Genomic DNA, 18,123 nt, shown 5'->3' on the forward strand with positions numbered 1-18,123 from the left:
GATATTGATGCCTGAGGATGGCATTTTCTTGATCAGTCCGTAACCACAAAAAGTGAGTCTGACCTCCGAAAGGACTCAGTAGCTGCCAGATACACCCAAATCGCACTAACCACATCCAAGGTATGCAAAGCAAATTCTTTTGGATGAGCTGGCTTGGGACACAAGGAAGGCAACACAATGCCCTCATTAAAATGAAAGTCAGAGACAACTTTGGGCAGGAATGATGGACAGGGTCGAAGAACCACTTTATCCCTATGGAACATTAAATAGGGACTGCGACAGGATAATGCCATCAATTCCGATACCCTGCAGGCCAAGGCAATAGCCACCAAGAATGTCACCTTCTGAGATAACGAAGGTAAGGGAATCTCCCGAATATTCTCAAATGGAGGTTTCTGGAGAACCGAAAGTACTACATTTAAATCCCATGGCGGCAAAAGAGACTGTGAAGGTATGAACTAAAGAGTGTGTGGCTAGGGGCAACTGAAAGAACATTGTCAGGACAGACACCTGGCCCTTGATGGTACTCAAGGCCAATTTCTGATCAACGCCCTGTTGAAGAAAGGTTAGGATCCGAGCCACAGAAAAGGATCGAGGATGAGCGCCAATCGACTCACACCAAGAAATGTACGCTTTCAACATACGATAGTAGATCTTGCTGAAAGAAAACTTCCTCACCTTCACCATAGTAGGGATCATTGATCCAGGCAGACCTCTATCCCTCAGTACTTGGCTTTCAATAGATTAAAACCAGCAACTGCAAAGCAGGATGGTAGATCAGCCCTTGGGACAACTGGTCTTCTCTGAGAGGAAGCCACCAAGGGACGTTTATGGCCACCAGACTGATTGGAAGATCCTCGCCCTTGATTTCCCGCAGGAATTGCAGAAGAAGCCTGAGCCGAGGATGATACTGGCCTTACTGTGGCCCCTGGACGCCTGCGGCGTCTGCCAGAGGAACCCATGATTTCGCCACGAACCTCGGTATCCTTCTGTGGAGCCGAACCTGCTAAAGGAGCTGCATGTAGACAGAACTGTATTGAAGGTGAATACCACCAGACTCAGAACCTGTATGCAAAATAGGACAGAGAACTATCTTGGTGACAGCAGACGGTGAATCCATGGCCTGTGGTTCCTGAAGTTTGTCCAGATGAAGGACCACCCTGGTAAGAACTAGAATCAGACCTAGGTAAATCAATTACCTTGACAGGGATAGGGGGGACCTTAGGTAGTTCAGACATCACCTGAACCTTTGCAGGAATTAAATCCTCACTAGGAGACTCAGGACCTAAAAAAACCTGAAAAGGACAAGCTTTGTCCCCCTTTCTGAGTACCCCAAAAGAATAATTTTGTGGATCCCCTTGACGCTCATGAAGGGGGTCCACGAGGCTGGAAACCAGCAAAGAGGTCCCCCCACCCTAATAATGGGTGAGGGCAGACCTTCATGCTGAAGGGTCTTTTCCGGGTCCAGTCCGGAGAAGCTAGCTCTAGGCTTACCAGACCAAGGATGCTTGGAACCTCCCGTGGAAGATTTAAAATATATTTTTCCCTTATTCTCCATCCCAAAAGCACAAAATAATTTTCTATGTGCTGAGAAGGAGGGCCCACGTCTGCAATGAGGCTGCTTCTCTTTCCTAGACTATGGCAGGAAGGCACACTCCAAACCCCCCCCCCCCCCGTGGTACCCTTAATGATGTCATCAAGGGTAGCCCCAAACAGGTTATCGCCTTGAAAGGGCAGATCAATGAGAGCTCTCTTAGAGGCTTGGTCTGCGGACCAATTCTTAAGCCACAATATGCACCTAATCAACACAGCTGAAACAAAGTTTGGACAGCACAGGAGCTGTATCCAAAGCTGCATAACAAATAAACTGCAGCTCATGGACCAACTGGTCCGCTAAATCAACATAAGCAGCGGGGACCTGCTCAACCCCCGCACAAGTTTGGCCCATTCAGTTATGGTCTGAGACACCAGGGCTGAGGCAAAACTGGCCACAATGTCGAACCAGCCATAGTAAACATGCTGTGTGCCGCAGCCTCTAGTTTCCTGTCAGCCAGGTCCCTAAAGGACGGGGATTCCTCTACTGAGATCATGGTAGCATTGTTCAACCTGGAAACAGGGGGTCCACCACTGGTGGATTAGTCCACTTTTTTAAAAATGACTCCTCAAAAGGGTAACGTACAGCAAAACGTTTGGGGACCACAAAGGGTAATTTTGGTTGTTCCCATTCCTTCCAGGAAAATCTGAGGCACATAAGGAAACACCTTTGGAGTGCGAGGTGACTTATGTGTACCAAAGGACACAGCCACGTACGTGGCTACATCAGCCACATCCTCCATTTTTAAAATCTCACGCACTGAAGTGATAAGTGCGTCTACCACCCTTTTTAATTTGCTGCCACGACCAAGTAGGAATCATCCTCACTATCAGATGGCTCTGGGGGTGTGATATTAAGCCCCCTTGGACTGAGTAGGGAAAGGCGGGGGACAATTCCTCCTGGGCCTTTACCATTACGCCACTTCCACCCGGGACAATAGGGACTGCAGGACCAGCGTCAGTGCAGCCATGGGAAGCTGAGGTTCTGACAGACCTGTCACCTCCATAAGGTGGTCAGTGGGGGAGATGTGACCCTGAGGCGCCATAAGGGAAGGAAGACGTTGCAGTACAAAAACTATATTTTGGCACCACTAAAGGATCCCCCCCCCCCAAGGCTCAGGATACCTATCAGCAGAGAGTAAGATAACAGGGACCCCCAAAGACTCACCCTACCAATTGGAGGAGCTCCGAGAATTCGGACCCAGCATCACCACGGCCGCCATCCCTGTTCGTATGTCCTGGGCAAAGGAAGAGGAAACTGAGGAGGAAGGAGGACGAGGAGGAGCTTTGGCATCCCTACGAGGCTTCAGTCATCTCCAGCATCTCCAGGATTAAGGGAAAAGGGCCCCCCATGACATCGGGCTACACAAACATGGCCGCAAACTGTAGACCAGCCAGACTAAGGGAAAAGGGTCCCTGTGACATCATCAGGCTACACAAACATGGTTGCCAAGCAGAGACCTGCCAGACTGAGGGAAAATGGCCAGCATCATCTACAGCATGCTGCCAGGGTCTTCCCTGTGCCCTCTGCAACGCTGCACCCTCTGCAAGGGGACCCCTCCTGAAGGTAGGGCACACATTAGGGGAGACTCCGCTGCGCACTCTGCACCGGTCTCTGCACTATACCCACACTGCAAACAGTGGGGCATGCACCTAGGGGTCTCCTACCTTGGGACCCCTCCAGACTACCAGGGCAGCAGGACACACTATCCCAGGAGTCTTACAGAGTGGAGATAGCAGGGGGAGATCCCAGGGGTCTCCGCTGCATCCTCTGCCCTGGGAGCCCCACCAGGCTCCAGGTCCAGACGGGGGAAAGGGAGTGGGGAAAGTCCAACTCGCTGAGGGATTTTTAGGGATTGATTTGCCTTCTTTCTCAGATCATGCCCCTGTATGTTTGACACTGAAGATCCTCTCTATACCACAGAAATCCACCAACTGGAAACTTAACAACACTTTACTGCTTGACGAGATAGATCGGTCCCAGATTGGTTCGGACATCTCTTCTTACTTTGCTGAAAACACATCCCCAGCGGTTGTTTGGGAAATCCAAAAAAGCTTTTGTGTGGAGCAGATTTATAGAACTAGGTTCTCATAAGAAGAGGGAGAGATTACAACACCAATCGGATCTCCTTCAAGAGATTCAGACTCTAGAACGCAAACACAAAGCTTTCCTATTACCCTTTCTCCGCCATGCCTTGACGCAAAATCGAGAGGAACTGAAAGCTATTTACCATACTGAACAAAAAAAGCTCCTATTGCAAAATAGCTCAAAAAATGTATAAATGGAGAAACAAACCTAGTAGATGCCTAGCAAGATCACTGCAAAATAAAAAAATCGACATCCTTTATGCAAAAAAATAAATCCCCATCTGACGAGTTAGTCTACAAATCGAATGCTCTTGCCAGGAAATTTAGATCCTTTTACCAAAATCTCTATCATGTGCAGAACCCCATCGGTGACGAACACCGGAAAAGAACCATGATATAAGACTTTCTGTCCTAAGCTTCCCCCCCCATTGGCATTTGAGATCTTAGAGGAGCAAATATCAATAGCAGAACTACGCTGGGCTCTAAAGTCAATTCCTATGGGAAAAGCACCAGGTCCAGATGTCTATTACAGATCCTTTCAAGATAGAGTATTCCCTTTTCTAACCACATATGTTAAAATAAATTTCTTCAGGGGGAACACAGACCTGAAACGTTAAACACCCACATCACGGGCATACCCAAGCGGGGGAAAGACCTGAGCATATGTGGGAGTTTTAGGCCAATTTCGCTTTTGAACATCGACACCAAGTTCTATGCGAAAATGCTCTCCTCCCCCGTTTGATCTCCGCCGACCAGACAGGTTTTATACCTGGAAGGGAAACTAGAGATAATGCAGCTTGAACGATTTCCCTCATCTCATATGCTAGGCGATCTACCCAGCCTACCCTACTACTATCCATTGACGCCGAAAAATCTTTCGATAGGGTGGACTGGGGATTTCTAATGGCAACCCTTTCTCATTTGGGTATTTGACCTAAAATGCGGTCTATGATTACGGCTCTATATAAAGACACCCACTGCTCAGATCCGGGTCAATGGAAAGTTGAGTGACACCTTTGAGCTATATAATGGCACAAGGCAGGGCTGCCCTCTTTCCCCAATATTATTTGTCCTCAACCTCGAACCCTTCCTCACATTCGTACGTAATAACCCCAATATTCATGGTATTATAATTTGTGTAATAAAGAACACAAATATGCGGCGAACGCGGATGATATTTTGTTTTATGTTCAACAACCTGTCATCGCGCTGCCCAATTTAATGGCGGCCCTCAAACAATTTGGAACTATCTCGAATTTCAAAATAAGTTTTTCTGAATCTGAAATTCTTAACATCTCTCTGAACAAATCTGAAGCTAGGTGGATACAACCATATTTCCCCATTTACTTGGCAACCCACCTCTTTAAAATACTTAGGAATATATCTGACGGCTGATCCCTCTAAATTAGTGTTTCTCAACTCCGGTCCTCGGGGCACACTAACAGGCCAGATTTTAGGTATTACCTTGGGGAGATGCAGATCAATCACTGAGCAGCAAATTATATCACCTGCGATGTATTTCAGTTTTCTTGCAAACCTGGCCTGTTCGTGTGCCCTGAGGACCGGAGTTGAGAAACACTGCTCTAAAGGATTGTGTGTCAATTACGTTACTCTGTTAAACAATATCAGACAGGGCCTTAACTACTTGCCGACTGCTCACTAGAGCTCTACTGCGGCAAAGTGGTTCGTTATCGTCTGGCGACGTAGACCTACATCGCCAGACACTCCCCTTTCGCTCCCGCTGTATTCAGTCACAGCGGGAGTCGGGCCAGGGGAGGAGCAGCGGCGATCGCCGCTGCTCTTCCCCGATCGTCGGGGAATCAAGTGCGGAGATCCGCCTGTTTGTGTAAACACAAGCGGGCGGATCTCCTAAGTAACAGGCAGGGTCAGATTGCAGGGTTCAGCATAGCTGAACCTGTGATCTGTCCCTGTGTCACTCAGTCACCTCCCCCCACACACGTTAGTAAGCACCAGGCATACATTAACCCCTCCATCTCCAATAAAATTAATCCCTTCCCTGCCAGTGTAATTTTTACAGTAACAGTGCATATATATAGCACTGATTACTGCAGTAATGTCACTGGTACCCCCAAAAGTGTCAAAAATGTCAGTCAAGGGTCCGATCTGTCCGCCGCAATGTCGCAGTCCCGCAAAAAATAAAAACCGCAGATCGCCGCCATTGCTCGTTAAAAAAAAAAAAAAAGACAAAAATCTTTCCCTTAGTAAACGCAATAACTTTTGCGCAAACCAATCAAAATACACTTGTGATTTTTTTTTTACCAAACATAGGTAGCAGAAAACAAATTGGCCAAAAATTAAAAAAAATTTGGATTTTTACATTTTTTGGGGGGGAATTTCATATAAGTAAAAATTGCACAGGTGATCAAATACCACCAAAAGAAAGCTCTGTTTGTGGGAAAAAAAGGACGTAAATTTTGTTTGGGTACGGCGTCGCACGCCCGCGCAATTGTCAGTTAAAGTTGCACAGTGCCGGATCGCAAAAAGGGACCCAGACGTAAGACAGCAAAATCCTCCGGCGGTAAAGTGGTTAAACAAATGGAATCACTTAGCCACCTCATGGGTGGGCAGAGTGAATGTTATTAAAATGAATGTGCTTCCCAGGGTACTCTTCCTTTTTCAGATGCACCCCCTTAATGTACCATCTGGTTTCCTTAATATCTTAAGGTCTTTAATCCTTAAATATGTTTGGTACCGCTCCCGTCCACGCCTTTCCGTGTCCATAATTGCTAGTAAGAAAACGGAGGGTGGGTTGGCTCTACCTGAATTTAAAGCTTATTTTCAGGCTATAGTGCTTAATAGGATCCTGGACAGGAAACCCCACCTACAATCTAAACTTTGGGTACAAGTGGAATATACCTTGAGTGGTGCGGACCTTTTCTCCCACATTCGGATCCCAAACCGATTTAGAAACTTTGCAACCTACACATCTCCGCTCACGAGATCTACTTTCGCAGTGTAGGTTGCTTTACATAGAGCTTTTTGCTGGAAATCTAATTCTCCACTCATGCCCATAGTTGGGTGCTCCTTTTTTCTACCTGGGAGACTGGATCTTAGATTCTGTGAATGGCTCCCCTGCACTAACACCCTTTTACACAATGGGATAATGAAGAACGGAGTTGCAATTATTAATGCTATTGTTCAAGCTTCACACCTTTGTCTCATGGACCCTTGGACAGGTACACCCAACTGAGACAATTTGTCAAATCACTCCCTCACCCCTTACGATCACTATCTGGCCTTACCCTAACGGAAACCATCTTGAACGCCAACCAACCTCCTCAGAAAGCCATCTCCCAACAAGCCCCTGCTAAATTCCCATCCTTTATCTCCTCTTGGGAAAAAGACCTTCAACAAATCCTAACCAGCTCTCAGAAGTTAAAACTTTTCTGATTGACGCATACCTCAGCCATCTCCTCAAAAGGCCTCGGAATAAAACTACAAGCTGCTAACCAGATGGCGCCAGTCCCCAGCTGTTCTACGCCACATTTCCAAGCATCTCAAATCAAAGCTGGAGAGGATGTGGAAACATAGCTACTCATGCTCACATGTGGTGGCAATGTCCTTTCATACAACCTTACTGGTCCACTATCCTCAAGTACATAGAGGAAATTCAAGGGTCCCTAATTAAAGCCAACCCTTGGGAGGTGCTTTTCCACTGCAGGGAGAGACCAGTCACACAATACCCAAGATCCACCACCCCACATCTAGACAATGGTTAACAGCTGTAGATCATTTTTATCACCTAACATTGGAATATAGGGGCCTGTCCACCAGATCTCACAAGATATGGGCATGCTGGCTTGTTGGTGCCCAGGAGCAGGTATTCTTCCTTCTCCCTCTTTCTTTTCTAGTTCCTTCCCCTTTCTTCTCTTCCCTTTTCTTTCTCCCTCCCCCACCCCACTTCCATTTCTTTGTTATGTTATACTTTACTATATAGAGATAAAGAATCTGATGCTATACAGCTTTTTGAATAATAAAAGTTTTTATTATTGGGATAAATATGTGTTTGTTCTGGTTCTGCAGAAATGACCTGAATATTTCAAATGTTCTGCATTTGCTCGGTATAATGTATAGGCTTAATTTCTGTTTTCTGTATTGTGAAAATTCCTTTATTAAACACTTATTAACCACTTCTGGCCGGGTAGGATTTGCACCCTTAATGACCAGGCCATTTTTTGCGATTTGGCACTGCATTACTTTAACGGAAAATTGCGCAGTCATGCGACGCTGTACCCAAATAAAATCGATGTCCTTTTTTTCCCACAAATAGAGCTTTCTTTTGGAGGTTGGAAAAAAGAGAAGGAGGCGCAAACACCTAGTGCATTACCCGTGGTCACTGTTTGCAAAATTTTAATAAAATGCCAAATGCATACTCACAGACATAAAGATGATAAAATCGTGTTACAAGCATCCACCATATGTGATTTGGAACAAGTCCTTCAATCAGGACCGCTAACGCGTTTCGGGGGTCAAGCCCCCTTCTTCAGAGCTGGTCTGTCTGTGAGTATGCATTTGGCATTTTATTAAAATTTTGCAAACAGTGACCATGGGTAATGCACTAGGTGTTTGCGCCTCCTTCTCTTTTTTTCCATGTACCCATGTTGGAGTTCCCTGCCTGAGGAGAGCAGCACGCCAGTCTTCCCCTTCGGAGTGAGCGCTAGGCTGAATTTTGTACTTTCTTTTGGTGGTATTTGATCACACTAGCACCAGGCGCATGACCGACGTAGTACTACGTCGGTTCGCACAGGAGGGGCTGGCTGCTGCAGTAAAACTGCAGCGGGCGGTCCTTAAGCGGTTAAACAAAAAAATAAATAATGCTGCTATGCATGCACGTAAACCACACTATCAATTAGAAAATAGAAGTCCATTAACCACTTCCGGACCTCCCATCGTGTATTTACATTAAAAACCGGTGCTATGGCAGCAGTTAGCTGCCATACCCCAGATGATTTTCTACACTGCCGGCGGTCCTCTTTCACATAAGTGTTCCCAGGGATCACTTATTGGCAGTGGGAGGGGGGTGGGCGATTCCCGGATGTTTTCCCTGCTTTCCGGAGTCGTCGGTAGGGCTCTTTCACACGGGCGGTCCGATCAGATCCGCCTGTCAGTTTTTTAGGCGGATCTGATCGGATGCCCTATTCAGCCCTATGGAGCAGCGGATGTCAGCGGAGACATGTCCGCTGACACCCGCTGCCATCCGCATCCGATCCTGTCCATGAAATCCGGACGGATGGAAACCCTATTTTCCATCCGTCCTGGGGATCGGATGAGATGGGATCGGATGAGAGCGAACAGGCGGTCCGCTCTCATCCGATTCCCCATAAAGAGCAGCGGGGGCTGAGACACCTCCCTCTCTGCACTGCAAGCGGAGATGGAGCTGTCATCCGCCGGCTCAGAGGGGATCGCGGATCGATCCCCGCTGAGCAGCACGGATCCGCCTACGGAGGCGGACCGTGTGAAAGAGCCCGTAGTGTTCCAGTCTCAGGCAGGAAGTCGAGTGAGGGCAAGATGCCCCCCCACTTGACTCTAAGGCCTCGCTTTCACCCAACTTTTTTAGGAAAAAAAGTAATGAAAAAAAAACTTTTAAAAGGGACAATGTAAAAATAAAAAATAAAATTGAAAGCGCCCTGTCCTTCCGAGCTTGCGCACAGAAGCGAGCGCATGCACAAGTCACGCCCACAAATGAAAACAGTGTTCAAACCACACGTGAGGTATCATTGCGTTTGTTAGAGCAAGAGCAATAATTCTATAAATAATAAATAACCTGTAAACATTTTTACAGCGTCACTTACGGAGATTTTTAAGTACCAATGTTTGTCGCCATTCCACGAGCATGCGCAAATTTGAAGCATGACATGATAGGTATCCGTTTATTTTACATTCTCTCTCACAACATTGAAAAAAAGTGGGGTAACTTCACGGTTTCCCCATTTTTTAATTCAAAAGTGTATTTTTTTCCAAAAAAATTGCGTTTGCAAGACCGCTGCGCAAATACGGTGTGACAAAGTATTGCAACTATCTCCATTTTATTCTCTAGGGTCTCTGCTAAAACAAAAAGATATATAATATTTGGGGGTTCCAAGTAGTTTTCTAGCACCTGACCGCTCTGACGAAACGCGCGTCAGGTGGAACGCACGCCGCCTACCCGGAAGTCGGCTGGAAGGCAGTGCGGGGGATACCGCTCTCCACGCTATGGACTTCATGCTAGCGTGTGTGGCTTTATTTTTAACTGCAATATACATGTAATTTTGATCTCTATTGTTGAAATAAACCTTTACAAACGGTACTTCACCATCTGGAGCCATTTATTTCTCTCCAACCGGATCTTGAGGACATTGCTTGCCTAGGAAGGGATCTCGGTCCATGAGGGATAAGCCCAGCAGGTACCGCATCTGAGCCCAGGAGGGCCATCAAGCCTTATTGGTCTTTGTGCCGTAAGGTAACTCAGACCCACTACATTTGGTAAGCGTACATCTTACTTATCCTAAAACACTCGATCGGCTATTGGACCATAGGAGGATCCAGCACTGAGCACCTGCACTTTTCTTTGCAGTACAGTGATATCAACTTTCACCAAGTCACTTATGAACTTTGTATTGGACTTTATTTTGCACTTATATGCACCTTTTGACACTCATTTGATTTTATATTTATTGGGTATACTATTTCTTATTAATGTATTTTATTGGTATTATTTATGAATTTTATTGATCTTGATTTTAGTGATGATATTTTATCCATATGAATAATTTTTGCCTCTAACCTATAATTCCCTGTCCCTAGTCCCTATTAGCAAGCGCTATTCAATCCCAATTAGCTTGGGGTTCATCCATTCCAATCCTTTTATACACATTATAGCAGCAGATTCCCTTTAGTTTTTATTAATTTTACTTCACCCCCTAGCCTTCCTGGGCGCGAAGAATACACTTCATTGAGTATATTAAATACATTACCCAAGGCCAAACCCTGATCTACACCTCTTTGGAGAAACTCCAAAATACGAGACATCGAAAAGGAACGGGAAGAGACTCCCAGACTCACACCATGTACGCCCTCCAGACTTGATGATAAATCTTTCTAGAAGTCGATTTTTTAGCTTTTAACGGCGTAGGAATCCCCGATTCAGACACCCCTCTATCCTTCAGCACCTGGCTTTCAACAGCCAAGCCATTAAAGCCAGCGACTGTAAAGCAGGATGGAAGATCGGTCCTTGAGCTAACAGATCTTCTCTGAGAGGAAGTCTCCAAGAGACATTGGCGACCAGCAGCACTAGGTCTGCATACCAGGACCTGCAAGGCCAGTCCGGAGCCAATAGGATTACCAGAATCCCTTCTGCCTCGATTCTTCGCAGGAGTCTTGGCAGATGAGTTATCGGTGGAAATGCGTACATCAGACGATACTGGCCCCAAGGAACCACCAGAACGTCTGTGGCATCGGCCAGAGGATCCCAAGACCTTGCTACGAACCTGTGCACCTTCCTGTTGAGACGGAAGGCCAACAAGTGCACATCGGGAGTCCCCCACCGGAGACACTTGATAAAACACCTCCTGGTGGAGAGACCATTCTCCCTGATCCAATGTCTGCCGACTGAGGTCATTTGCCTGCCAATTTTCTACCAATATGTACAGCAGAGATGGCTGGAACGAACCGTTCAGCCCACCTTCGAATGCTAGCTACTTGCCGGGCCACTGGGACACTTTTGGTGCCCACCTGAGTATTGACATATGCCACGGCCGTGGCATTGTCCGATGGAATCCTTACTGGGTGCCCCTGCAGACGAACCGTCCATTGGGTTGGGCAAAGCCTAATTGCCTGAATTTCCATGATGTTGATCGGCAGGCTGGACTCCTTTAGAGCCCAAACCCCCTGAGCACAATCCGTGCCCAAGTCACCTCCCCACCCTGACAGGCTGGCATCCATGGTGGCCACCGTCCAATACAGGGGGAGAAAGGATTTGCCCTGTCCAAGAGTCGAGAGAGCGGACCCACAAGGTCAGGGATCCCCTTGTACCCCAGCTCAGCAGGATCAAATTGGTCTAGAAACTGTGGGCTCTTGTTCAATTTTGCAAAAATCTCCTTTTGCAAAAATCTGGTATGGAACTGAGCAAACGGAACCGCCACGAAGGTGGAGACCATCAAGTCCTGAGAGATAACTGCCGGCTGGACAACAGGAGCCATATGGCATCCGGCAATTTCTGGAGTTTTACCTCCAGAAGAAACACCCGGAGTGAGGCCGTGTCCAAGGTCAGGCCCAGATAGTCAGTTTTCATCCAAACTCTTGCAGAGTTTGCACCAAAAGGTCCAGACTGTCTTTTAAGACATTCAGAGACTCTGCTCGCAGAAGGTGGTCGTACCCCAGTACCGCAATCCCCTTCTGCTTTAGCAATGCCAACACGGGGGCCAAAACTTTTGTGAACACTGGAGGAGCTGAGACGAGACCAAAGGGTAATGCAACGAACTGATAGTGATCTTAGCCCACGGCGAAGGAAACGCAGATGCCCAACATATATTGGGATATGAAGGTAAGTGTCCTTGATATCGATAGAGGCCAGGAAGTTCCCCTGATGAAGGGATGCCACTACCGTCTGAATGGACTCCATTCAAAATTTCTGAATCCGCACAAAGCGGTTCAAGGCCCTGTGGTCCAGAATTGGACGGACCTTGTTTTCCTTACTGGGAACAGTAAATAGGTTTGAATAAAACCCCTGAAAGCTTTCCGATCCGGAACCAGTACAATGACCTCCTGTGAAAGCAGTTCCTGTACCGCCCCAAGAAGACCTCGTAGGCGATCTAGGGCCAAACGCAGGTTGGAAGGGAAGAACCTTGCCAGAGGCAAAGACCAGAACTCAATCTTGTAACCGGGCCAGAAAAACTAGTGGAGCTATTTGTCTTGAATGAAAGAGGTCCACGGTCCTGGAAAGAAGCAAAGACATCCCCTTACCCCAGATACCGGAGAGGGCACCCCTTCAGGCAGAAGCGGGCTTGTCTGCGGCCCAGAGGAACCCGCTCTCAACTTACCAGGCCAGAGCCTCTTGGAACCCCCTGCGGGGTTATGGGCAGATTTTGATCCCTGGTCCCTAGATCCCGAGGGACGAAAAGACTGCTTATGGGTCGAGAAGAAAGGGTCACATTTGCGACGAGGCTCTTTGCTCCTGGTAGTCTGTGGAAGCAGAGTACTCTTAACTCCAGTAAGATCTCTTCCATGGAAGCTCAAAACTGATCTTCCTACAAAAGGGAGATCAGTCAATACTTTCTTGGAAGCCTGGTCCCTGGTCATGCGGATACCAAATTGCACCGGCGCAGTCAATGTAGCAGTACCTGCGTCCTCCAATTTCAAAGTTTCCCACACTGATACAATCAGTGCATCCACTAGCACTTTTTTATGCGTGGCTGTAGTGAAAGAGGAATCATCCTCAGAGCACTCAGGGTGCGTGGAGGCAGACCCAGTAGGGTGACTCGCGTCCGCGGCGGCCAGATCAACCTCAGAACTCCAGGTACACTTGGACAGTAAGAGGGGACCCCCACCAGAACCTATCTCCAAAACCCCGCTTCCAAAACCGCGTTTGTGCAGAAGGCGGCGGCGCTCCCCCCCAGCACCCGCTCGACACCCCCAAACAGAAAAGACAGGCATTGCCGCCTGCGAGAGGGGGGGGGAGCTAGGCATGGGTGAATAGAGGGACCCCGATAGTGAGAAGGAGTGACATGAAGGAAAGAAGGGCACTTGGGGGTCCAACCAACCCAGGGAGAGGCCCACGTCCACCCCAAAAAACCACCAGAAGGGAGGGGGGGGGGGGGACACTACTCGCCACACCTTGGGACTGGGCGGGCACCGCTCCAGGCAAACCACCGAACCATCTAGGAATAGGGGTGCTGCGGGCCAGAGGCACGCTGCAACTCAGGTCATGTCCAGGGCTATACGCCCTCGCGAGGCATTTAACATGCTGGCCAGCCCACGTCCAGTGGGGCTTTGTAGTGGCAAAGTCCTGCTCGCTGGCCAGATTGGGTAGACCGTAAGGATCTAGGATCTCCAGTCCATCATCTCGTCCGGTAGTGGATAGTAGTTCTTACAGGAACAGGATTGTAGTTCTCACAGGAACAGAAAATAATAAAAGAAGAAAGAATTCCGTTTAAAAAGGAAAAAATGCTAGGACCAGAGATCCCAGCAAGGAATTAGGTCCTTACTCCTGACTAGGCAGAAAAAGACCTATAGCAGGAAGTGGGAGTATACCCCCTGGGACTGCCCTATAGGCGTAGTCAAATTTTTTTCAGCCTGGTATCCTACTCCTGTAGGGGACAACATAAACCCAAGGGTCAAGAAGATCTAGAGCCGTGTCTATCAATGAACGAAAGAGAAATGGGATTGACTTACCGTAAAATCCATTTTTCTGATGTACATTGATGGACACAGCTCCTGGTATTCATAATCATTTGGTTTATACTGCCCCCTACAGGAACAAGACACTACGCAGAAAAGAAATCTGGCTACACCCATGGGCAGTCGCAGGGGGTACACTACCTCTCTCTGCTATAGCCACTCAGTTTTGTTACAAGCAGTGTCAGGAGAATAACTCCACAGAGGGGTGGGTGCTGTGTCCATCAATAAACATCAGAGAAATGGATTTTACGGCAAGTCAAAAATCCCATTTTCTCTTTCATTCATTGATAGACACAGCTCCTGGTATTCATAACCTTTGGGATGTCCCAAAGCAGTGTTAAACATGAGGGGTGGGAAAAACCAAAAAAAACCCAAGGCTAAACAGTAGCCAAACGGGCAACAGGAGCTCAACCAAACAACTGGAGCCCAACCTGAAAAAAAACAATACATCCTCAAGGAGGATCAGGTCCTCTTAAACAGCGGCCTGCAAAACCTTGCGGCCAAAGGAAGCATCCGCAGATGCCAACACACCCACTTTATAAAACGTTGTAAAAGTGTGCACTGACGGCCAGGTGGCCGCCTTGCAAACCTGCGTCACCGACGCTTGATGACGGAAGGCCCAGGAGGCACCAAACGCTCTAGTAGAGTGCGCCTTGACAGGGAAAGGAGGAAACTGACCTCCCACTGATGGAATAGGCCTTAACCACCATCTGTCTGATCCATCTGGAAATGGTTGCAGAGGAAGCGGACAACCCTTTGAGGTCCGTTCGTGAGCACAAATAGAGTCCGACCTAAAAGACTCCAAAGCTGCCAGGTACACCCTAATTGTCCGAACCACATCCAAGGCATGCAAAGCAATTTCCTTTGGATGTTTAGGCCTGGGACACAGGGAAGGCAACACAATGTCTTTATTCAAATGAAAATTAGAGACCGACAGGGGGGCAAAGAACCACCTTATCCCTGTGAATCACCGGATAGGTTGAATGACAGGATAACGCCACCAGTTCTGACAACTTGCGTGCAAAGGTGATGGCCACCTTCTGGGAAAGCGTAAGCGAAGGAATCTCCCGAAGGATTCTCAAAGGGAGGCTTCTGGAGGACTGAAAGCAGAAAAGATAGGTCCCAAGGTGGCAACAGAGCCCGCACTGGAGGGACCAAATGTCAGACACCCTGAAGAAAGGTACGCACCAAGGAGTGTGTGGCCAAAGGTCGCAGGAAAGCCGACACCTGGCCCTTCATGGTACACAAGGCCAACTTCTGTTCAAACCCCCCCCCCCACGTTGAAGGAAGATTAAGATCCAAGCCACCAAGAAGGAGAGAGGATGAAGCCCAAGAGACTCACACCATGCAATGTACATCTTCCATGTACGATGGAAGATCTTCCTAGAGGTAGATTTCCTAGCTTTTAACAGTGTAGGAATCACCGATTCAGATAAACCCCTATCCTCTGAGTCACCAGGGGGACCCGACAAAAAGTGTAAAACTCTGCAAAGGGCAACCCCCACCATGCTGGCAGCACCACCCCGGTAGCCAGGCAAAAAGCACCAAGCGATCCTCAGAAGAGAGGAAGAGAACCCCACCAGACTCACCACCCAGCAGAAACAGGCTCCTGCAGCCACTAGGATAAAAGATCCAGGAGCCAGCACCAGGGGATGAGGAGGGGCTCCCACCAAAGAAATCGCCGCCCACAGGGCCAATATTTTCAAAGGCAAACCATCGCAAAATGGCCACCGGACTACACAAACATGGCCGCTGTGCATAGAAACACACAGGCTACAGCAACATGCAGGCAGTTTTTTTATAACAAAACTATACTCCCACAAAAGCTTATGGCTCAAAAACGTTGATAAAATGCCGAATAGGCACGTTTTTCAGCTTTTATCAGAGTTAAAGCGTTTTTACAGCTGAAAAACGCCTCCTAAAACCCACTAATTCTGAGGGTTTTTTCCAGCCAGAAAACACCCATGCCAAAAACTGCTAATAACAGCCAATGTGTGCATGGACACATAGGATAACATATGCTAGGGAGTTTACTGAAAAAATGCAGGAAAAAATGTCTGATGCCAAAAACAGCAGCTGTAAAAACATCCAGTGTGCAGGAGGCCTAAAGCACAAGACACTTTGGAACATTTCTTGGAACATTTCTTGGAAGCACTTTATTGGTCTAAACCGATAGTGTGGTTTACATGTTTATGCATTTTTGATTTGAGGACGCATAGCGCTGTTATTTATGAATACTTTGCCCGTTTTCTGTACTGTATAATTTAGATAAATAAGTTTCATAAATGAACATTTAAATTAATGGATATGTTTTACTTGGAGCTTTTTTGTAGTCAGCATTATAGGATTGTTTTCAAACCATTATTCATCAAATCTTAAACAGTACAGCTGTAGCAATTTCTGTATTTACTGTCATTTAGGTAATTAATTTTAGCTAACAAACCTTCAAATTCAACAGAGACTTTCCAATGTAAGTTCTGCAGGTGTCTCAGAAGCTTATTGATGTGACAAGACCTAAATATGTCTTCTGGACACAGCGGACATGGCTTCTTCAGACCTGAAAAAAAAAAAAAAAAAAAATAAGCCAAACCAAGCAAGCCAAACCAAGCAAAATGCAAAAGTTTCAATAGCAGTGTCAGCTACTTTATTATTTACTTTTATCAGTTATCTCTTTTTCATGAATTTAAGTTTAAATAATATTAAAAACTGCACATTTCACATTGGTCAGCCTTTATGCAAAACCTGTCTCTGTTACCCGAAACACTTTTGTTAAAGTGTCACTAAACCCATATCATAAAAAAAAAAAAACAAAAAAAAAACACTATCAATAAATGCTGAATTACATGCGGTTCATACTCACTCAGTATGGGATTTGTTTTTTGTAAAATTTTTGTTGATCTGGCTACTCTCTGTCTCCCCAATTCAGCTAGGGATTTTGCAGCTGTGGTGGCAACTCTGCACATGCTCAGCTTTCAGTGAGTTTCTATGCTAAGCATTTCCTCCCTATCACATCTGAGCAGCCCATGTGAGTAGTCACACATGTGGGCATTTACACAGTGGTAACTGAAAGCCCACTCCCTCCCTCCTCCTCCATGCCCACTAACCAGCTAAACACAATGGGGGCAGGAGAATCCCCTGAAGAAGCCACGTGAGCGGAAGTGGCGTAACGCGTAGGGACGCTAGACCGGAAGTGACGCAGGTACGCGGAAGTGAGGACCGCGATCTTCCCTATTATCTTATTGTATGCGCACGATTTGAGCAACAAATGTGAGTTTTTTTAATCTTTGTTGAAATAAAGTCGATTTTATACGACAATATTGCACTATCTTAAACCTTTTTATTTCGAGATTCGCTGGCCACCGGGAGAGGATAGGAGGCTGATCCATCCTAGGCAATATGAATACCGTCACTCATTAACAGAGTAGGAGTGGAGAGAAGCCCTTGGGATTTCTGATAAGGCGCATGTTCTGAGAGATTGAGGTGAGCGAGTAGCACACCCAGAGGGGTACATGAGAGAGAAGAAGCACCCCACGATTTGTTCAGGGTGTTAGGTGGAGGGTCAACACCATTTTTTGATATTTTGTTGATTTGGATACATCATTGGACTATTAATTTTTACTTTGTGAATCTCTTTGGTCACCAGTGACGTTTTATAATGGACTGAGTGATCTTATGCACAGTTTGTTTAAAGCACTGAGCACTTTACCGGTCACTTGATTTATTTAAATTTTAAGATTAGAGTATTGCATTATTTATTTCAATTATGGACTACACCGATTCACTTTACACCTAATGTTTTTTATGAAGATTTGATTACTTATTTTTATTATCTATATATGGATTGTTTACCCTGAATATACCCTACTATCTTAAATATTAATATTATTTATTTTCCCCACTTTTTGAGGGATCCTTTTCTATACCTATGCACATTTTTTTATCACACATCTGAGTTTTATTTATTGATCGACTTATCTTAACATTTCCCAGAAGCGCAGTACCCCCCCACCCCTATATATCAGGATATTACATGTAGATTAATGGCAG

The 18,123-nt window shown here is 46.6% G+C and overlaps 1 protein-coding gene across 4 annotated transcripts in view; it reads right to left on the reverse strand.

Moving 5' to 3' along the window:
- TRMT1L (tRNA methyltransferase 1L) overlaps nucleotides 1–18,123 on the reverse strand; it is a 313,438-nt gene that overhangs the window by 235,356 nt on the left and 59,959 nt on the right. For all 4 annotated transcript variants that reach the window (XM_082272088.1, XM_082272087.1, XM_082272089.1 and 1 more), the window contains one exon: nucleotides 16,520–16,633. In XM_082272088.1, coding sequence (XP_082128214.1) covers nucleotides 16,520–16,633 — 114 coding nt within the window. The remainder of the gene's footprint in view (nucleotides 1–16,519; nucleotides 16,634–18,123) is intronic.

This window comes from Pelophylax lessonae (assembly GCF_965119305.1).
Source record: "Pelophylax lessonae genome assembly, chromosome: 11".
Taxonomy (NCBI): Eukaryota; Metazoa; Chordata; class Amphibia; order Anura; family Ranidae; genus Pelophylax; species Pelophylax lessonae.